This window comes from Podarcis liolepis (genome assembly GCF_965112155.1).
Source record: "Podarcis liolepis genome assembly, chromosome: Z".
NCBI lineage: Eukaryota > Metazoa > Chordata > Lepidosauria > Squamata > Lacertidae > Podarcis > Podarcis liolepis.
The window spans coordinates 2,875,265-2,897,557 of NC_139570.1; the positions used below are offsets into that span (position 1 = coordinate 2,875,265).

General features: G+C 44.8%; 2 protein-coding genes across 5 annotated transcripts in view; one reads left to right on the forward strand and one right to left on the reverse strand.

Moving 5' to 3' along the window:
* The first annotated feature begins 8,544 nt into the window (after positions 1-8,544).
* On the forward strand, positions 8,545-12,699 carry LOC310698720 (uncharacterized protein). The gene is made up of 2 exons (XM_083486123.1): positions 8,545-9,689; positions 10,963-12,699. Exons 1-2 carry the CDS (start codon positions 8,843-8,845, stop codon positions 11,424-11,426), a joined length of 1,311 nt encoding a protein of 436 aa, XP_083342249.1. The 5' UTR covers positions 8,545-8,842; the 3' UTR covers positions 11,427-12,699.
* A 3,051-nt stretch (positions 12,700-15,750) lies between these two features.
* Positions 15,751-22,293, reverse strand: part of LOC310698787 (plastin-3) — a 70,830-nt gene continuing 64,287 nt past the window's right edge. For all 4 annotated transcript variants that reach the window (XM_083486433.1, XM_083486434.1, XM_083486432.1 and 1 more), the window contains 4 exons: positions 21,745-21,878; positions 21,049-21,172; positions 19,057-19,181; positions 15,751-17,918 (listed from right to left, as the gene is read on the reverse strand). In XM_083486433.1, coding sequence (XP_083342559.1) covers positions 17,786-17,918; positions 19,057-19,181; positions 21,049-21,172; positions 21,745-21,878 — 516 coding nt within the window. In that variant the 3' untranslated portion in view covers positions 15,751-17,785. The remainder of the gene's footprint in view (positions 17,919-19,056; positions 19,182-21,048; positions 21,173-21,744; positions 21,879-22,293) is intronic.

The window sequence follows — 22,293 nt, forward strand, 5'->3', positions numbered from 1 at the left end:
AAAAATAATTTTATTAGTTTTTTTAACATATCATTTTCAACAATTATTAAACATACTTTTATATCTTATACATTTTTTTTACTTGCATCAATCACATCTGACAATTTTCCAGTCTTTTCACTTATTTTACATTTCTTACTTTCACTATTACATTTAAATCTCATAACTAATATATCTCTTCTTTCTCTTCTTTGCAATGTTTCATATATTTCTCCTTACAAAACTTCTTGTAGTCCTACTAGCGTAATTTGTTGATTACAGTTGCTCTTCAAACAATTCATATACTTCTTCCAATCTTCTGTAAATCTCTGGTCCCGCAGGTTTCGAATCCTTCCTGTCTTTTTGTCCAATTCTGCGTAGTCCATTAATTTTGTCTGCCATTTTTCTTTTGTCAGTATTTCCTCCATTTCTGGGCCAACAATACTCTTGCCGCTGTTGTTGCATATAAAAACAATTTAACATCCTGTCTATTAATATCCTCACTTATAATACCAAGTAAAAATGCTTCTGTTTTTTAAAAAATATATATATTTCAACATTTTTTTCACTTCATTATATATCATTTCCCATAAATTTTTTACTAATTATTTGCATTTCTAAGTGGTGTGCATAAAAGCAATCAGCAGAAAAACACAACAATAAAACAATTTTTTAAAAGTGTCATAAAACTGAACACTACCTTAAGCAGCATCCAGAATAAGAAAGTCTTAGCCATGTGCCTGAAATTTACCAAGGAGGGTGCCTGTGATCTCATCTGGAAGGAAATCGCTGCAGGGTTCTGTCCTGGGCCCATTAGATGAAGGAATTGAGGAGCTGCTCATCAAATTTGCAGATGACACCAAACTGAGAGGGGTAACCAATGCCACAGAAGACAGAATCAGAATTCAAAATGACCTGAATAGATTGGAGAACTGGGCGCAAGCTAACAAAATGAATCTCAATAGGCCCAAATGTAAGGTTCTGCACTTAGGCAGGAAGAACCAGATGCACAAATATAGGGCAGGGGACCCCTGGCTTGCCAGTAGTACATATGAAAAGGATCTGGTGGACCGCAACCTTAACATGAGTCAACAGAGTGATGCAGCAGCAAAGAAAGCATTGCTATTCTAGGTTGCATCAAGAGAAGTATAGTGTCCAAATCAAGGGAAGTAATAGTACACCTCTATTCTGCCTCAGTCAGATCATACTTGGAATACTGTACTGATTTCTGGGCACCACAATTTAAGAAGGATGTGGACAAGCTGGAACGTGTGCAGAGGAGGGCGACAAACATGATCAAGGGTCTGGAAACCAAGCCCTTATGAGGAACAGTTGAGGGAGCTGGGTCTGTTTAGCCTGGAAAAGAGAAGACTAAGAGGAGATATGAGAGCCATCTTCAGTGATCTCAAGGCCTGTCCTATGCAAGATGGAGCAAGCTTTTCTCCTGCTCCAGAAAGTGGGACTCCAACCCATGGCTTCAAGTTACAAGAAAGGAGATTCTGGTTAAACATCAGAAAGAACTTTCTGACAATAAGAGCTGTTCAACAGTGGAACATATTCCCATGAGAGGTAGTGGACTCTCCTTCCTTGGAGGTTTTTCAGCAGAGATTGGCTGGCCACCTGTGATGGATACTTTAGCTGAGATGCCTGCATTGCAGGGGGTTAGACTAGATGATCCCTTGGGTCCCTTCCAACCCTGAGATTCTGTGCTTCTATTACTTGGTTCCATGTCACTGAATGCAGAGTTCCAGTAGTTATGACCTGTGCATCTGATCCATGGGGGACTACCAAGAGAGACTCGGTGATCATGCTGAAATATAATAGATTAGGTGGTCATTGAGGTACCCTGGACCCAATATGTTAAGGGCCTTGCAAATTAAGACAAGAACCCTGACATAGGCTTGGTTGCGAATGGACAGCCAGTGCAAGCTTTTAAGCACTAGCGTTGTGTGCTGGCAGTAGTCTGTCCCTATCCACAGTGCCACCACAGTGCTTTGAACCACCTGGAGCTTCTGCGCCAGGCACAAGGGCAGACCCACTTAGAGCACATTGCAATGGTCAAGTTTTGGAAGTTATCAGTGTATGAATCACTGCAGCCAGATCGATCCTGTCTAGGTTTGGCTGTAGTTTGCACATTAGCTATAGATGGTCAAAGGCACCCATAGCCACCGAGGCTACCTGAGCCTCAAGTGATAAGGAATAGTCCAATAACAACCCCCCCCACACACAAAAAAACCCCTATGCACCTGTTCTTTCAGATGCAGATACATAATGATTGGCACTCGCAGCTTGAAAATCAGGAAGATAGGGAACTCAAGTCAAAATGAAGACTACTGATTTCTTCATCTAGCAGTGCACCCACTCAAAATTTAGCTCCTAACATTATTGCTGTGGAAGAAATATTACCTCCCACTCTAGGTGCAGCGAGTGGGATGTGGGACTGAACCTGAGAGAAGATGGAGGGAGAGGGAAAGCAGGCAGCCAGAGAGATTGAATCAGCCAGGAGAAAGGCTCCCTGGCCAGGGAATGAACAGAATCTTAGTTAAGGTGCTCTTGGTAGGAGAGACTGAAAAATAAACTAGAGAAATTCCACTGCAGAGGCCCATTAAAATCTGTGCAAAGGTTATGTCTGTCTAGCTCAGCATCTTAAGCCAAATGAGGTTAAGCATTTGTGCTAATCCTTAGTTTGCCAGATATCTAGTAATCCAGCCCTTGGGGCTTGTTGTGTTTTTGCCAGGGCTCAGAAAAATTACAAGATGTCTGGAGTCCAACCACAGAGCATTCCTGCAGTGCTTGAACCTCCTTCTTGGGCCAGAAGCAAGGGCTCTCACAGCAAGCAACATAGTGGCTGCCAGGGGTGCCAACTTTAATAAAATACTGGGGAGGCCCAGGTAAGCCCCATCCCACATAATCAATCACATGGCATAGTGCACACACCATTTGAATGGCAATGCCCTTCAGCTTTGGGAGGGGCAGTTCCCTTAAATATTTTATTGAGGGGCGAAGGGACCTTGGCCCTTAGAAGTTGGTTCCTACGGGGCTGCAGTCAGAAGGGGCTCAGAAGGAGATAACCCATGGAATAATTAGGCTCCTTCCCTCCAAGTTAGGCCCCATGTCCATTTAGATGAAAATTTGGCCCCCAAATTCCATAGTTTTCCAAACTCTCAAGGGTTGAATTCGACACGGGGCCAGTTTACCTGTGAGGTCATATTACCCCATCCATGCACAGGCTCAAACACACATTCAGCTGCTCCAGTCTACAGGACTGGCACCATGGCAGATGCCACAAAGCACTTGCCCTACATTCATAGGAAATCAAACTTAGTGTGTTAGCAGCCACACTTTGGAACTCCCTGCCTATTGACATCAGGCAGGCACCCTGACCCTTTATGGTGCTGCTTAAAACCTTCGGGGCTAGACAAGCCTGTCCCGGCATGTTAGCATGTATTTTAAACTGATTTTTAGCTTAGCGTGGATTTTCTGATTTTTTTTAACTGATAATTTCATTTAAAAAAATCTTTTTGTCAACTACTCTGAGGAGTGTATATACATTTCAAGAAACAAATAAATATAAATAAATCTGTCACCCAAAGGTGATTTGCACAATTCATAGAATCATAGAGATGGAATTGCAATTTGCTGATATCCTGAGAGTTAATTTTACTGTGTACTATTATATTTTAAATGGATTATTGAATATTACTTTATTTTATGCATCATTTTTTTACAGTCATTTTTTTATTATGACTTACTTGTATTGGATTGTTTTGTTACTAGATGTGTGATCTTTGCAATATATTTTGACGCTTCTTTGGCTTGTATGCTGCCTTGTGTATAGCAATCCAGGAAGGTGGCGCACAAACTAAAGGAATGAAATGGAATCATATCTGACCAGACAAGCTATGCATGTAGTAGCATTGGGTCCATCTGCACATGGGTGTAGCCAAGATTTATGGAGGAGCAGGGCAGAAACTCAGTTAAGGTTTCTTTTTATTTACTGGGGGGGGGCAGTTGCCCCCCTGCGCCTCCTTGGCTACAGCCGTACATCTGCACACAAACATAGCAAGATGCATTATACAGAACCAAATCCTTGGTCCATCTGACTCAGGTCTCTGGGTTTCAGACTGGGAATGTCACCAGCCCTACTTGGAAACTCCCATGATTAAATCTCAGATCTTCTGCCTGCAAAACAGATGTTCTGCTGCCAGACCAAGGCCCATTGCTACACAGTGAACAGTGGATGCTATGTTGTCTGAACTACCCTCTGTGCTGCCCACCAGTAAACATCAGCCACTGCAAAGTTCTCTGTTTATTTGCAGAGCCTGGGGATTCAGAAGGAGAGGGCAGCTAGCAGATTAGGTGGAAGGTTCCCCGTGAGGAGTGGCAGCTTGTGAGGATGGGCTGCTGACCAATAGCTTTTAGCTGTGTTCAATCAATGGAACCTCCAGATTCAGCTGCAGTATACCTCTGGATACCTGAAGGGCAATCAGGAGGGCTCTCGCCTTAGGGCCTTTTCTGGGATTCCAGAATTCATTTGTTTGAGCCGTTGTGGGAAACACAATGTTTAACGGGGATCTGATCTGTCAGAGATTGACTTATGGCTTCTCCGTGTTCTGGTCTTCTGGTCGGAGTGTGTGTGCTCGTGCCCACGCACGCTAATGATGTGTAAATATGCAAATCTGAGCTGAGCCTTACAGAATTAGCATCAGATTAGAGCACGAGAAAAGCTGTTTTCTCTTGAGTGAAATGGAAGCGATTAGGCGCCTGATCGTTAAGCGAGTTGCTGCTCCGGGGGTCTTAAAGCTGCGGCAGGAATTGCCGTTTGGAAGCTCATACCGGCTGCTGCTGGGTGTTCAAAATGCGTAGCCGGGGAATCCTGTCCTTTGGCGGCCTGTGTGCGTGTGACGCTTTGAGTCTTTACAATGCCTTCCAGGGAGCAATGCAGACTCGGGGTATTAAGCTGTGGTGGATTCTTGGTTACTTATTTTATTATTTATTATTTACGGGTCCCTGACCCTAAGATCCCAAGGCGGGCTGCAACAATTAAAAACACAATGTTGAAAACAGCTTAAAACAAGTTTCAGAAACAATTGTGTGAGTCCTAAAAGTATACATCTCTGATATACACATCTTACAGTATGAATTTTACTTCGATTTAAAATGAACAAGCAACACCCACCCCACCCCGCTCTCGCTTGTAACACACTTTTAGAGAGACCATGGAAGCTGCTTTGTGCAGAAGATTTCAACCAAAGCTGGGTATGCATTGTGTTCAAAACATAGAATTGTAGATATGTAAGGGACCACAAGGAGGGTCATGTAGTCCAACTCCCTGCAGTGCAGGAGCATTTTGCTCCGAGCAGAGCTCGAACCCACCACCCTGAGATTAAGAGTCTCCTGCTCTGCTGACTGAGCTGTCCCTCACCCATCTGCTTCGGTTGGAATTGTGTGTGCATGGAATTTAATGAGCAAAAGGGGCCCTCTCCACACCCATGGTTTCATCCCTCCAGCCCCCACCCCAGCCATATAAAAAACAAAAAACAAAACAAGGGTATCATATTAGCCTAGACTCTGTAAGAAAAAAACAACACCCTGAAGTCCTTAGCTGGGTCCTTGGGTGGTACTGCTGCTGGATGTTGCTATGACAGGGTCTTCTCACTGGTGGCTCCTCAGTTCTGGAATACCCTCCATGGTGAGCTGTGTATGTTATTAACATTTCAGCATAATGGTTTTGTTTGTTTGTTTTGTAGAAATAGTCTGTTTCTGGCATCTTTGAAAATTTGAGGATATTTGAGTGTTTTAAAACATTTTCAAAATCTTTACATTGTTTTGATAGTTTTGTTGTTTGCTGCCCTGTGCCCCTTTGGATGGAAATACATGATAAAAGTTGAATAAATCAAATAACAAACACGGTATGTTTATTAAAAGTATTCATCACACAATATGTTGCACAGAGCGGGTGGTGGTTGGACATCTTACCTTTCATGCCAGATGAAGAGTGCTGCATAACTCAGAAGCTTGCCACATTCCTTATGATAAATGGCAAGTAAGAAATCTAAAGAATAAAAATAAATCCACATCCATTCAAGGAGGAGGAGGAAGAGGAGGAAGAGGAGGAAGAGGAGGAGAAGCAGCCTGTCACATTTCCAGCAACTCACCATACTGTTCTTGCTTAGCCAGACCCTCTTCAGGTAACAGAGTCTAGTTGGGGAGAAAAGTGTTGCATGGGACCCCAACCCCACTTTCTATGGGATTGCAGTAGATCCGGGCTTAGCCACACAGATCCACGGCTGTTGTGCGTGTGTAGAATGACAAGGGATGCCCTGGTTGAGGCAGAATCCTCAAGTCACAGAAGGCATCAGAACAGATTCACATACTGAACTAGAAAGTTAAAGGGAGCAACAGCTACAACAAAATTCTCAAAAAGGCAGATCATAGGTGAAGAGCATCTAAGGATGTTGGAGGTCTGCAGACAAGCAAGCTATTAAATGCTTTCTTCACATAGCTGTCAACTTTCAGATTTGAAAATAAGGGATCAGCAGCCTCACCTGTCCCGGGGACAGTCTACGGAATATCTAACAATTCGGGATAACAGCGGGAAACAGTGCTGGAATAAGGGAATTTCCCGCAAAAAAAGGGAAGGTTGACAGCTATGTTTCTTCATCAGTCAAAACAAGTAGACTGCAGGCATCCTTGTTGTGGTTAATGACATGCTGCTCCAGTCTGGAGCAGAAATTGGATTCAGTTCACACTTGCTTTTTGGGAATAGTTCCTAAACTGTTTTAATTTATGTGTGGTTTTTATTTTAGTGTAAAATTGTTGCAAAACACTTTGATTTTTGTTATTCAAATATATATATATATATACAGAAAGGCAAACCTGCCTAATTTGCTCTTTCCATGCAAACTTAAACACATATATTGGAATTTTCACTTTTCCTAATGTTTGCAATGTGGTTCTCCATCCTGGTTAATGTTTCTAAAACTGCAAATGTTGGGTTAAAGTGTGCATAAAAATGAGAACAGCATCTATATTGAGGAGACAGCTTTGCAAAACTGTCTGCATTGAGCAAAATTGCATACAAAAATTATCATAGAATCATAGAATCACAGAGTTGGAAGAGACCACAAGGGCCATCGAGTCCAACCCCCTGCCAAGCAGGAAACACCACCAGAGCACTCCTGACATATGGTTGTCAAGCCTCTGCTTAAAGACCTCCAAAATAGGAGACTCCACCACACTCCTTGGCAGCAAATTCCACTGTCGAACAGCTCTTACTGTCAGGAAGTTCTTCCTAATGTTTAGGTGGAATCTTCTTTCTTGTAGTTTGCATCCATTGCTCCGTGTCCGCTTCTCTGGAGCAGCAGAAAACAACCTTTCTCCCTCCTCTATGTGACATCCTTTTATATATTTGAACATGGCTATCATATCACCCCTTAACCTCCTCTTCTCCAGGCTAAACATGCCCAGCTCCCTTAGCCGTTCCTCATAAGGCATCGTTTCCAGGCCTTTGACCATTTTGGTTGCCCTCCTCTGGACACGTTCCAGTTTGTCAGTGTCCTTCTTGAACTGTGGTGCCCAGAACTGGACACAGTACTCCAGGTCAGGTCTGACCAGAGCAGTATACAGTGGCACTATTACTTCCCTTGATCTAGATGCTATACTCCTATTGATGCAGCCCAGAATTGCATTGGCTTTTTTAGCTGCCGCGTCACACTGTTGGCTCATGTCAAGTTTGTGGTCAACCAAGGCTCCTAGATCCTTTTCACATGTACTGCTCTCAAGCCAGGTGTCCCCCATCTTGTATTTGTGCCTCTCATTTTTTTTGCCCAAGTGCAGTACTTTACATTTCTCCCTGTTAAAATTCATCTTGTTTGTTTTGGCCCAGTTCTCTAATCTGTCAAGGTCGTTTTGAAGTGTGATCCTGTCCTAGCCACCCCTCCCAGTTTGGTGTCATCTGCAAATTTGATCAGGATGCCCTTGAGTCCATCATCCAAGTCGTTGATAAAGATGTTGAATAAGACCGGGCCCAAGACAGAACCCTGTGGCACCCCACTAGTCACTCTTCTCCAGGATGAAGAGGAACCATTGATGAGCACCCTTTGGGTTCGGTCAGTCAGCCAGTTATAAATCCACTGAGTGGTAGCATAGTCAAGACCGCATTTTACCAGCTTCTTTACAAGAATATCATGGGGCACCTTGTCAAATGCCTTGCTGAAATCAAGGTAGGCTACATCCACTGCGTTCCCTTCATCTACCAGGCTTGTAATTCTGTCAAAAAACGAGATCAGGTTAGTCTGACATGACTTATTTTTCAGAAATCCATGCTGACTATTGGTGATCACAGCATTCCTTTCTAGGTGCTCACAGACTGTTTGCTTAATGATCTGCTCCAGAATCTTCCCTGGTATTGATGTCAGACTGACTGGGCGATAATTATTTGGGTCCTTTCTTTCCCCCCTTTTGAAAATAGGGACAACATTTGCCCTCCTCCAGTCTGCCGGGACTTCGCCTGTTCTCCAGGAATTCTCAAAGATGACTGCCAGTGGTTCTGAGATCAAATTATGGGTCAGGAGGAATTATTACTAAAATGCAGATTAAATTTCTTACGGGTTGGTTTTGAAAATGGAGCTGTAAGTTGATGTGGAAATGCAGAGAACTGAACTTAAGACAGATTTGTTCACTCTTTGGCCAGTCCTCCTTCTAAGCTCTCATTTGACTAAGAACTTTATCCCTCCTTGTTCATAGGAAGCTTAATCTCCCTTGGCTTCATTTCACTTGTCAAAAGCCACCTCATTCATCTCAGTCCCCTCTGCCATTTCTCTCTGCAAGGCAGTCTGCGTTCTTTATCCAATGCTGGGACATGCACCTCCTGCTTCTTCTTTTGATCTTCACCAGTTCATTGAGGCCTGGCTTGGGCCCCTCGACTTGCCCCTCCTCGTGCAATTGCTCCCCTGGTGCCACTATTTACTGCAACAGCGCTGGACTCCGTAGCCTCCCTAGGGAAATTGCTGCTTCCACCATCTCGCTGAACCTGTCCAATAACTTTCTGCGCTTGCTGACCACCGACGCCTTCAGCAACCTCACCTACCTGAACAGCCTCTGGCTGGATCGCAACAACCTCACTTTCCTGTACCCGGGAGCTTTTAAGTCACTCTGCAACCTGCGGGTCTTATATCTCAGCAGGAACCCCAGGCTGACCTACCTCCATGCCAACACCTTCCAAGGCCTTCATAACCTCATCAGTTTGGATTTATCCCACTGCAACCTCTTTGAAATCCACCCTTTTGTTTTCTCCCACCTCCCCTCTTTGGAAGCCCTCGACCTAACCTCCAACAACATGCGTTACATCCCACAAGCTTTCCGGAGCCTGACGAGCCTCACACAGCTGTCAATGGAGAGGAACCACATCGAAGCCATTGGTAGAGACTCCCTGAAGGACATGGGAGCCCTGAGAGAGCTGAATCTCCGGAAGAATCGCATCTGGACCATCCAGAAGGACGCCTTCCTCCAACTGGACAGGCTTGGCACATTAAATTTAGGACACAACCGTCTCTCTAATTTGCCTAATCAGCTCTTCAGCGGATTGACACAGCTCAAGAGCATCCACCTAGAGGCCAATCGGCTCACCAGGATCAGCTGCCCTTTCGACAGTCTCCAGAACTTGAGGAGGCTCTACCTCAACAACAACCGGATTTTGTCCATTGCAGGTAAGAATGGACAGGTCTTGTCCATTTCAGTTCCTCTTAGTTTATCATGCCTCCCCCCCCATCTTAAATTCTAAAATCTCCCACATTTCTGTAGGAATTTGTGGCTTTGAAAGCAACAACAACATGATAATTGTACCTAATAAACACATTTTTGTATACATTAAGCTAAGAAACAATGGACTAATATACATATGGCTAATATACTCTCAGCACAAATGATTTTTACTAATGTGAATTTCGCACACAAAATTTTCATCAATATTTATTAATTTATTATTTGATCTGCTGAATCTCTATTGACAGAGCATTCTGCAGGACTGTGCTGATAACACTAAAGTCTCTATTTCTTGCTGTTATCAAGTGAGCCTCACCAACTCAAAGAATGATCAATAACACTCCAGTGTTGATCTCACTGATCAAGCAAGGAGATAAGGATTTAGGTGGTCCCTGAGCTGGCCTAGTCTAAGTTGTTCTGGGCTTTGTAAATTCATGCAAAGACCTTGAACCTTGTGTATATACAGTGGTACCTCCAGTTACAAACTTAATTCATTCCGGAGGTCCGTTCTTAGGCCAAAACTGTTCATAACCTGAGGCGCGCTTTTGCTAATGGTGCCTCCTGTTACTGCTGCCGGTGCACGACTTCCACTTGCATCCTGGGGCAAAGTTCACAACAAGGTGCATCTACTTCCGGATTAGCAGAGCTTGTAACCTCCTAGCATTCGCAAGGAGGATGGTATGTAACACGAGGTTCCACTGTACACAGTATGATCACAGCTTATGTGTGGGTTCAGTTCCAAGGCTTCTGTGTACACTTGAAAATGTGTATATTCAAACTGCCCCCTTGGAACTGCCACTGCACAAGCATCCCCAGCCTTCTGGAGCCAGCATGCTAAGTGGGCCTTGCCCCCCAAGTGAGGCAGAGAGCTTAAAAGCTCTTTCCACACCTGGAAAATGCAGTGCAAAAAATTCTTCCAAGTTCTCCATCTTGCTTGCAGTGTTTCAACCAGCCAACCTTCAACTGCACACGGCTGGAATCACGCCAGTTAAATGCATGTAAGTTGTGATTGTACTATGTATATATGCATATTTATGCACATTTCTGCCTAATCTGTGCTTTGGTTGTCTGTAGAACCACATCACAAAGTTCTGAGAAGGGCATGTGTCAAAGGACCAGCTGCATTTCAGTCTGCCTATTGCTTTGAGAATCGTGAATTTGATTGCTTGCCATCGAAATGCAAATGAAATCCAGTTTCTCTCCCCTCCCTGACTGCAGGCCCTGCTTTCGCCCACTTGAAGGAACTGGACTTCCTCCACTTGAACAGGAACAACCTGAGCTACCTCTCCAGCCACCTCCTGGTAGAGCTGCCCAAGCTGAGATACATCTTCCTGTCACACAACCCTTGGCAGTGTGACTGCGGAATGTTGTGGTTTGCCACTTGGATCCTCACCTACCAAGGGGTCATTGAGGGCTTGCACTGTGCCTTTCCCACCATTCACAACACATCTCAGCTTGGCCAGCATGCTCAGGGGGCCTTGCCCAGCTGCCCGCCACGGTCTGGGGTCATAAAGGAAGAAGGCTGTGATGGGCCCTACCCAAGCGGGGCTTCTCCCCTGGTTGTTGTTGCTGCTGCTGAGAAATCGTTTTGCCTCCTCCTTGCCTGTTGGGCCTCGTACTCAGCTGTGTTCTCGTTACCTAAGCAACTGGGTATCCACAATCTCCTTGTCAAGGCTTTGTAACCCACCTTAATTTCAAGCTGCCTGCTATAAAGGGACAGATTATTTCTCTAATCCCTTTTTTGGAGGGGGGTTTGCTCCCTGTCCATTAATAAACTGTGATTACAGTTTAGCCCCCGCCAAGCTATCAATTAGCAAAAGTGTGATTAATGCTGCAGGCAGTGGCATAGTGCGGGGGAGGGGCACAGGGACGGCTGCCCAGTGCACAAAATCGTTAGGGGTGCAAAATTTCAACACCCGGTGCTGCCTCAATACAGCTGTGTGCTTCTGTCGCTCCATGCAAACCAGGAAGTGACCTCTCCAGAGAATGAACAACTCTTCTTTTCAGATCTCTGTGGCTGTAATCTCCTGGGTGATGTGGGTGCTGTTGGGCAGCTTAACGTGCATGTGTACTTTGCCTGTTTCCCTCCTCTCCCCACCGCTCCTTGTGGCCCCGGGCACTGGCAACCTACGCCACTGGCTGCAGACATGCTCGTGAGATACTAATTTCATGGTGGTTTGGCTGGGCAATGGCATATGGATACTTAAGAGAGCCAAAAGTTCAGTAGGTCAAGTTAGCCGCCAGGGCTCTGGGCTTTTAATCTGGAATGCTGCTGCCTGTTCCAAGACAACTGCCAAAGGATGCTTTGGTGTGGGTTCTGTGGGCTGCAGCTCAGCTTCCCCATGCAGGTCTTATGCAGAGAAGGGTCCTTCCAGGGACTTCCTATCTGAGCTTTCTGTCTGATGATGTCAGGGATTAAAGTTGAGTCTTTGTGTGCATAGTATGGGAACCATGGGTCGTAAAGTTGGCTTGTTTCAACAGGCAGTAGTTAAGATTAACCAGTTTAGGGTTTGAACATGGGTCACTGTCTTTTCTTTGAATCACTGTAACAGCCTGCAGGCATAATTTCAGTGTTTCTGTTTTGGTAAAGTTCTACTGGGTTCTTATTGTATTTTGATACTCTGCTTTGTTTTGTTTTTTGCTTCTGGTATCATGATTGCAATCTGTCAAACTGTTTAAAGATGTTGTTATATTAAGTGAATATTTAAGTTATTAAAATGATGATGAAGATGATAAACAAACAAACATGGGAAGCTGCCTTATGCCGAGTCTAATCTAGCCCAGCAGTGTCTGCACTGACTGGCAGCAGCTCTTCAGGCTTCCCTGTCCTACCTGGAGATGCCAGGGTTGAATCTGGGACCATCGGCAAGGAAGGACCATCCGCTTTGCCGCTGAGCTCATGGCCGCTCCCCACTAGTGGCCAAAATTATGGAAACGTTTAGGAAAAGTTGTATTTCTGAGGCTTGATGGCTTATAACATCAGTCTTTTTTGGAATAAGATTATAATGAAGAATATAATGCAACAATCTGGGATGAATTATCTTTATTCTATAAAAAACTACTGTATAGCCAAATAAAATAAGTTAAACACACAAAAAAATGATAAAGGGTATTTCATAACTTCTCACCATTTCTGTTTTAATACTTTGTATGGAAACCTTTGGCCACAATCACAGCCCTACATCCGCATCCCATGGAGTGAACCAAGGAGTTTAGGCCACCAGGTATTATAATGTGAAACCAAGATTGCATGATTGCTTGTATCAATTGTGCTTTATTCCTTGATTGCCCCTGACTAAAATAGTTCCTTTCATTTGCTCCACAGATTTTCTATTGGATTTAGGTCAGGGCTATGACACCATTTTCTAGGTGACTAGTCAACTCTTTACACTCCATTTGCCACTGGCCACTTTTGAGTTAAGGAAATCTAAACCGCAGAGCCTAGGACTTGCTGATCAGAAGGTCAGCGGTTCGAATCTCCGCGACGGGGTGAGCTCCCATTGCTCGGTCCCTGCTCCTGCCCACCTAGCAGTTCGAAAGCATGTCAAAGTGCAAGTATATAAATAGGTACTGCTCCGGCGGGAAGGTAAACGGCATTTCCGTGCGCTGCTCTGGTTCACCAGAAGCGGCTTAGTCATGTTGGCCACATGACCTGGAAGCTGTACGCCGGCTCCCTCGGCCAATAAAGCGAGATGAGCGCCGCAACCCCAGAGTTGTCCGTGACTGGACCTAATGGTCAGGGGTCCCTTTACCTTTACTTCTTGCCACACAAGGCAGTTGTGCTTACTTTTTCTGGTTATTTGGCTATACCTTTTGATACAATAAAGATGAAAAAAATAATTGTTGCATTATATTCCACATTAAATAATCTTTCTATTGCTATATGTTTTTATGGCATCATTTTCTGGTATTATTCTAAAACAAGATTTAAGTTAAAGGTAAAGGTACCCCTGCCCGTACGGGCCAGTCATGTCCGACTCTAGGGTTGCGCGCTCATCTCACTTAAGAGGCCGGGAGCCAGCGCTGTCCAAAGAAACCTCCGGGTCACGTGGCCAGCGTGACGAAGCTGCTCTGGCAAGCCAGCACCAGTGAAGCACACGGAAACGCCGTTTACCTTCCTATTTATCTACTTGCACTTAGGGGTGCTTTCGAACTGCTAGGTGGGCAGGAGCTGGGACCGAAAGACGGGAGCTCACCCCGCCGCGGGGATTCGAACCGCTGACCATACGATCGGAAAGTCCTAGGCACTGAGGTTTTACCCACAGCGCCACCCGCGTCCCATAAGATTTAAGTTATGAGCCACCAAACCTTAGAAATACAACTTTCCCTAAAGGTTTCCACAATTCTGGCCACTAGAGTATGTTCTTTGCCCCAAGTTACAGTACAGGAAGCCATCTCCCCAAGTCCTTTCAGTTATTATTCAGTCCATCCTTTCTTCTTGCAGAATGTTCTGGTCCTGATGCCTTCACACACTCCACAAACTCCCTAACTTGCAACATCTTGGAAGCAGGTGGGTTTGGTCAGGGATGGAGAACCTGAGGTCCTGAAGATGTTGCTGGGACTACAACTCCCACCACCCCCTGAACATTGGCAAGGCTGGCTGGGGCAAAGGGAGTTGTAGTCTGGTAACATATGTAGGGCTACCAGTCTCCCATCCTTGGGGAAAGGGGAAGGAAAACCTAACTACAGGCAGGGCAAATGTAACAGTGGCCTCTTCTAGGTTCTGAGTTTGTCAATAGATGCCCCCCAAAGGTTTTCATTTTGTTTCATCTAATAAGGACTAATAACCCTCCAAAGTGCAAAATGTCCTTTCATTGCAGAGAATAACTTCACTTTTTAGGATACTAGGAGCCTTCCTAAGATTTCCAGCAAGTTTGCAAGATATGGATACATATTATTTACAAGGTATGTTTTGAAAGATGCATGCTTCTCCAGCTAGTAGTAAAGAAATGCAACCGGTACAGAATGATCTATGATAGGCATGCCAGAGGGATGTAGAAGAAATGTACAAAGCAGCACCATTTGGGCTTCATTGCAACCAGTGACACAGGGCCAAACTACACATTACACCAAGTGATACATTATTGAGCTTCTGAATTCCGCACCCAAAATACAGCCATGAGGAGAGCTGCCAGTTTGTTTGCAACACGAGCACTGGGATCATTTTTTAAAACCCCTTCCTCCATGCTGTTTCACAGTCAAAATCCCAAACTGTTTGTTTGGGCTGGGAAGAGCGAACATAGCTACCTGCATTGCAAGTTTTCTGTCCCCAGAATCTCTTACATAGAATGTTGCTCAGTCCTCTGTGCATTCCTGGGTGAGTTGGTTCAGCAAGCTGTTCCTACAGGAATGGTGAACACCTCCAATGAAGGAGCCCACATCCTAATTTAGGGTCCCCTATCCCGTCATGTGAGTGGAAAGGAGTGTTCAAGCTTTGAACTGAGAAGTAGGGTTGCACCTGCTTACTGCATGCCCCCTCCCTGTGCCAAAACACCTCTTATGAGCCACGTGTTTGATGATGCAAGAAAGGGCTATTACATGCATCAAGCTGAATTTCACTGGGCATTCAATGAATCTGAATTTAGGGCAGAAAAAAGGCAGTAACTCCTTCACACAGTGTTACAGAGTTAAATTATGGAATTTACTCCCCTGGGAAGCAATGATGGCCCTCAACTTAGGCAGAGAGGGCTGTAAAATGGGATTGGACAAATTCATGGAGGAGAAGGCTGCAAACAGCTACCGGTCATGATGGCTATTCTCTGCCTCCATGGTCAGAGGCAGCCATGCTTCTGAATACCAGCTGCTGGGAAGGGCAGCAGGGGGAGAGCTGCTCTTGTGCTTGGATCCTGACTGTGGGCTTCCCACCAATCTCTGGTTGGCCACCGTGAGAACAGGATGCTGGACTGGCTGGGCCACTGGCCTGATCCAGCAGCAGGCTCTTCTGACATCCTTATACTGGGCTTGAACCAGGAGGTGCGAGAAACTGGCACACTGACAGAAATCAGATTTGGTCTGTATTTTAAACAACTTTATTTCAACTTTAAACAACTTTTGCTTTGTCTCCATATTACATCATTTTGAATAGCTCAGGATAACAATATGACCTGAAGGGTAGCTAACAGCTCGCCAAAGCCAGAGTACACTTGCTCCTATGGATAGAATGCCTTCTCATTGCTGATAACATTTCCCTTTTTTATTTATATAAAAAAATAGTTTCTGAAATCTCAGCACATTCCGCAATTACTGGTCCCTGCTGTTTGTGGAATTGGCCTGGTCTCATCTGCCATGCTTTTCTATACACACACACATACACACACACTGTTGTTTTTCTAGAAGAAGAGGTGCCAGAACTCATCATGAGCACCTCCCTTGCTCTCTTATAATGGCAATGGTGCCCCCACCTGAGAGGGGCCAGAACTGAGTTCCAGTGAGTTCTGGCTGGGGGGAAAAAGCCCTGTAGATAGATAGATAGATAGATAGGTAGGTAGGTGTGTGTGTGTGTGTGTGCATATTTAAAAGCTTAAGATGTTTCGCATACATATTCTGGGGTTAAACAACAAAGATCTCTAGCAAAATACAAACTGAACCAAGATAATATTACAAAAAAAGGCATTCATTTGGTTCTTTTGGTTTACTGAAGCAGTTGGCATGCAGTAGCCTTTGAAGGTGGTGCTCTCAAAACAAAAGAATTTATTTTATATATAAAGAGAAAACTTAGCCAAAAAAAAGGGGGGGGAGAACCCTGCTATGCTTGTGCCTGCGAAAGAATAAAAAGCATCGTTAGGCTGTACGGAAGAAAAATAAAGATAAGAGCAGCACCATGTTTTGAGAATACTGCTGGAAGACTCGTCTTTAGAAGTACCATTTCCACCCTGCCCCTTCCTGTCTCCTCCCTTGAGACCAGCTGTGTGCAGATTTCCATCCCACGGGACCCCTGGGAAAAGAACTGGGTGAGGTTAATTGGGCTTTTGTTTTCAAAAAACAAGTTTCTATCTTTACAGAGAGCATGTTTGAGGAAGTGTAGGCCATGCTAGCTGAAATTTTAGAAACCACTGGCATTTCACATTAAGATTTCCACTGTGAAAGTGATAGGGAATAAGCACCTAGCATTGCCCCTCCCTGTGACTGTCACTGCAATCCTAAGCATACCCACCCAAAAGTATTATTTACTTCAACGGGGCTTACCCCTCATAAGTGGGGTTAGGGTTGCAGCCCAAATCATGCAGGACAAATTAAACCTACCAGCCTATAGTTGCTGAGAAAATGATGTAGAATTACAGAATGTGTACAACCTCACCCAGTTCTATAATTTACAACTAGCTGCAAAATGCAGCCTTTTATTAGCCAAGATGTAGAATCCTTTCTTTCTTTCTTTCTTTCTTTCTTTCTTTCTTTCTTTCTTTCTTTCTTTCTTTCTTTTTGTGCCTGGGGTAACACACAGTTCTGGTTACTGCCTTTGCCTCAATGAAACCGCAGCAAAAATTCAATGGAAACTCAATGCTGCCACACATTCTAAGACCACCTGAAATAAAATAAAAACTAGACTCCCCCCCCCCCTTTGTTAAGACAGAAGAGTGAGATGCATCACTATTAAGGACTGATGCCAGCCAGCTCTGACAGCCCACTAAAGAACGGAGCATCTAAGCATGGAAGCCTCAGCTGCCAGCCCAGCAGCCTGCTCCACAAAAATATCCAAATGCTTTCTTGCAGGCACTTGAGAAAACAAACCTTTCTTTAAAAAAAAAAATCTGAGGGAAGAGATCTCTTGTGGCTGGTTAACGCTTCCCCCCCATCTCTTTCTCTGAGAATTCTCATCGCATTTCTCCCTTTTGCAGGACAAAATGGAGAGTTCACCTTTAAAAACAAAACAAAACAAAACAAAAACCACACCAAGAGTTCTTTTGTTGTTGTTGCTGCTGCTGCTGCTGTAGAAGCTGGCAGCCTTTCCCTCTGGAATCAGCTGCTTTCGCAAGACACAAACGGGTGGGGGTGGGGGTGGGGGTGGGTTGGTCTGGGTGCTTTGGTTCTGGTGCTTGGACTCTTAAACTCTCTTCATTCCTCGGCCCATCAAGCAGGCAAACACTGTCATTACCATCTTGGGTTTCACCTCCACCAGGTCCTCGGGGAGAGCATACACACGGGCCCCGATTCTCCTAGCCATTGACACGGCATACCTAGGAGCAAATGAAGGGATGTCAGGTGTCTTGAACCCCTTTGCCACTTGACAACAATGGAGGAGGAGGAAGAGATCTACACCCAAACATGTGGGGTCTGCAGTGCCAGATTTATGTATAAGCTAAACAAACTATAGCTCAGGGCCCCACTCTCTTGGGGGTCACCCAAAAAAATTAAACAAAAAAACCCCTGGATGTACATTTCCAAAATATAAGATAAAAAATGAATAAAATAAAACCTACATTCAGCAACAGTGTTTTGTGTTGTGTAGGCTCCTATTTGTTATGTGCAAATGGCTTTAGATACCTATTAGGTCCATCAATTACCATATAGCATATATTCAACATAAAAAACAGTGACAATTTGTTGTTGACAAAGGACAGCTGGACATATAAAAGGCTCCATTACCTTCAGTAGCTTAGGGCCTCATCAAACCTAAATCATCCTAAATCAGGCCCTGGGGGTCTGAGACTGTCAAAGAATAGTTTCCCCCATTTTACCAACTATGGGCAGATCCACAACATACATGAAAGCACATCCAGCACACATTTAAAGCACATGATTTCCTCCTCCTAGGAATCCTTGGAATTGTAGTTTCCCCTTCACAGAGCTACAATTCCCAGTAACCACAACAAATTGCAGAAGAAGACCCCTTCTGGATCAGGCCAAAGGCCCTTCTAGTCGCGCATCCTGTTCTCACAGTGGCTAACCAGGTACCTCGTTGGGAGGAAGAACACAAACAAGACCCGATCGCAAGAGCCCCTTCCCCTCCTGCTGCTTCCAGCAACTGGCATTCAGAAGCACTGCTGCCCCCAAGTGGGAGACTGAGCACCACGGATAATAGCCACGAACAGCTCCAAATTTCTCTGTGAATTTGCCAAATCCCCTTTTTAAAGCCACCTAGTTGGCGACCCTCACTGCCTCCTGTGGGAGTGAGTTCCGCAGTTCAACTAGGATTCTTTGCAGGGAGTCATGTGCTTTAAATGTGGAATCCTGAAAGCAAAAATTCTGGGATCAGCATATGTCTTTGGACTATGAGGTCTGCACACTAGACCTGGAGCCGGAGTTTCAAATGAGAATACATTTGGTAGAATGCTAAAAAAAATAGGACACTGAAGAAGAAGGAAAGAGGCTTACTTGGCATTACTGTGTTTATCTTCCTCTGACAGATCTCCTGTCTTCACAAGATCATAATTTATACAGCCAGGTTGAATGGCATCAATTAAGTCCACAACGGCTAAGCTGCTACTAATACTCTTGTCCTAGATGAGAGAAGGGGGGCAGTATGTTAACGTAATTTAAAATTTGAGGAAGCAGGTGACAGACAATTCATACACAGAACACACACAGTTGAACTGTATAATAATAATAATAATAATAATAATAATAATAATAAATGATAATAAATAATAAATAATGAATTATTATTTATACCCCACCCATCTGGCTGGGTTTCCCCAGCCACACTGGGCGGCTTCCAACAAAATATTAAAATACAATAATCTGTTAAACATTAAAAGCTTCCCTAAACAGGGTTGCCTTCAGATGTCTTCTAAAAATCTGGTAGTTGTTTTTCTCTTTGACATCTGGTGGGAGGGGGTTCCACAGGGTGGATGCCACTACTGAGAAGGCCCTCTGCCTGGTTTCCTGTAACTTCGCTTCTCACAGCGAGGGAACCGCCAGAAGGCCCTCAGTGCTGAACCTCAGTGTCCGGGCAGAACAATTGGGGTGGACACGCTCCTTCAGGTATACTGGACCGAGGCCATTTAGGGCTTTAAAGGTCAGCACCAACACTTTGAATTGTGCTCGGAAACGTACTGGGAGCCAGCGTAGGTCTTTCAAGACTGGTGTTATGTGGTCTTGGTGGCCGCTCCCAGTCACCAGTCCAGCTGCCACATTCTGGATTAGTTGTAATTTCCGGGTCACCTTCAAAGGTAGCTCCACATAGAGCGCACTGCAGTAGTCCAAGCGAGAGATAACCAGAGCATGCACCACTCTGGTGAGACAGTCTGCGGGCATGGAGGGTCTCATCCTGCGTACCAGATGGAGCTGGTAAACAGCTGCCAGGACACAGAATTGACCTGCGCCTCCATGGACAGCTGTGAGTCCAGAATGACTCCCAGGCTGCGCACCTGGTCCTTCAGGGGCATAGTTACCCCATTCAGGACCAGGGAGTCCTCCACACAAGGGGAAAAACCAATGCAATGGAACAAACAGCAGCTCTTACACTTGGGAAGAATCAATATTTCTTTCTTGAGGTCTACAAAAATCTCTTGTGGGTGTTTAATCATCTCTAAGAATCTGCCATACAACCTGATATTCACTGCTGTTTTTCTAGAAAAAGAGGTACCAGAACTCCCCATGAATATCTCCCTTGTTCTCTTAGAATGGCAATGGCACCCACCAGAAAGGAACTGGAGCTGAGATCTGGCGAGTTCTGGCTGAAAGGAAGCCCTGCTGATATTCAGTATCTACAGGCTGCATCCAGCTAAGTCCAGCTACTCACTCAAGTGCTGTTCCAGTGAAATTAAACCATCTCGGTTAGCCACGCCCATTAATTTCAATCAGTTTTACCCTGAGTTAGGATCAGCACTAGTGCAGCCCTGTAGCACTGAGAACCGTGCGGAACTATGCCTTGGGTGAGCCAGACTGCAAATGGTGGCCACTCAACTGGTGGACTGCACCTCCATAAATAAATAAAGAGCAGTAGCAGGTCACAGAGGATAGTTTGAGCGTAGCCTCCTTATCTATAAGCAGGGAGATGTTTAAATGGAGGAACAAGAACTCACGGCAGCAGCTCACACCCAGATACTGATGACAGCCTGAAGTCTCACAGACTTCAGTTAGAACAAGGCCTAAGTTATTTGTGGATGAGGGCAGATTTAGAAGAAGCTAGCAAACTGCTCACTGTCAAGAGAGGCGTCTGCACGAGGAAAATTATTCCACAAGAGAAGCCTCCTGTTTTTCCCTGTCAGGATGGCTACTTATGCAGGGCTCAGGCCCAGAATGTGGCTTCAGACACACCCACCTAAAAATACCAGGCTGCACCATTTCAGGAATATTTATGCTAGAATAAAGGCAAGAAATCCAATACCCATTTTAAAAGAAAGAGAGAGGAATGCTTTGCACCTTAAAGCTCTGGATAGAGCTTGATTTCCCAGCTTCTGCCAAGGTCTTGTTTACCCAGCTTACGATAATGTCATCATTTGCCTTCTGACCGTCTCCAAGATCCTCTAGGACGTTCAGAGTATATCTAGGAGCAGGAAAAGGGAGATATCATTGTTCATCACAAAAGACAGAGGACAGCTTCCAAATAAAATAACCTGCTTGGGGTTTAGCAGTGAAAAGGTGGCTAATGAGCAAGAAAAAACTTCTCAGAAGTCTTCCTAGGATAACCAGGGACAAGAGTTGCAGGCCTTGTGCTAAATCAGAAGGGGGCGCCCTCCATATGCTGTGGGGTTGTCAACTCTTGATTTGTCAATTTTTCCTAATTCAAGACATTTCCATAGTCATTCCCTTACAGCTGGAGCTTCAAATTCTTTCCAGACCCTAATTTTCCACATGAATAAGCAAACAAATTTTTATTTCCCTTTTTTTAAAAAAAGGGGGGGGAGAAAGAAGCTGCAGCAGTGGACCTTCTTTGTTTTTCCGTGTGACAGCAGAAGCTGGGTTAACAACAGGAAAAGCAACCACACCAGACACAAAAGGCCCCAAGCATTTTCTGAAACATTTGCCCACAGTGGAAACCCTGTGGCCAGCCCACACCAAGGCCTTAGTCCTGCAAGGAAGCATTTGCACATGTCAAAAACTAAAGCTCAGTGATACCTTCTCATCAGTTGCCACACTACAGCCAGCGTGAGAGTTGGGTTGCCGTCATTGAGGTCTTGCCCGCCAATGCCAACCAGGGAGAACTTTGCCGGATGCTTCCCTAGGTCGACGGCATAATTGCAATTTTCCAGCTGCTCGTGGGGAAAGGAGGAAATTGTGGAGAGGGAGAGAGAGAGAGAGAGAGAGAGAGAGAGAGAGAGGTTAGATTGTGTGGTGTGCCTTATACTGATGCAATCCAGCTAGCCTACTATGGTGCAGTCCCACCTGGGCAGAAATGGAGTTGTATTGCAGTCAAGTGTGTCAGGCTAGGACCTGGGAGACCAGGGTTCTAATCCCCACTCAGCCATGAAGCTCTCACATGGTGATTTTAGGGGCCAGTCACTGCCGCTCAGCCTAATCTACCGCACAGGGTTGCTGTGGGGGTTAAAACGAGGAGGAGGAGGAGGAGGAGAACAATGTCTGACACTTTGAGCTCCTCGGAGAAAAAGGAGGGATACAGATTCCATGAATAAATAGAAAAATCTTGGGGTTACTTGGAACAATATT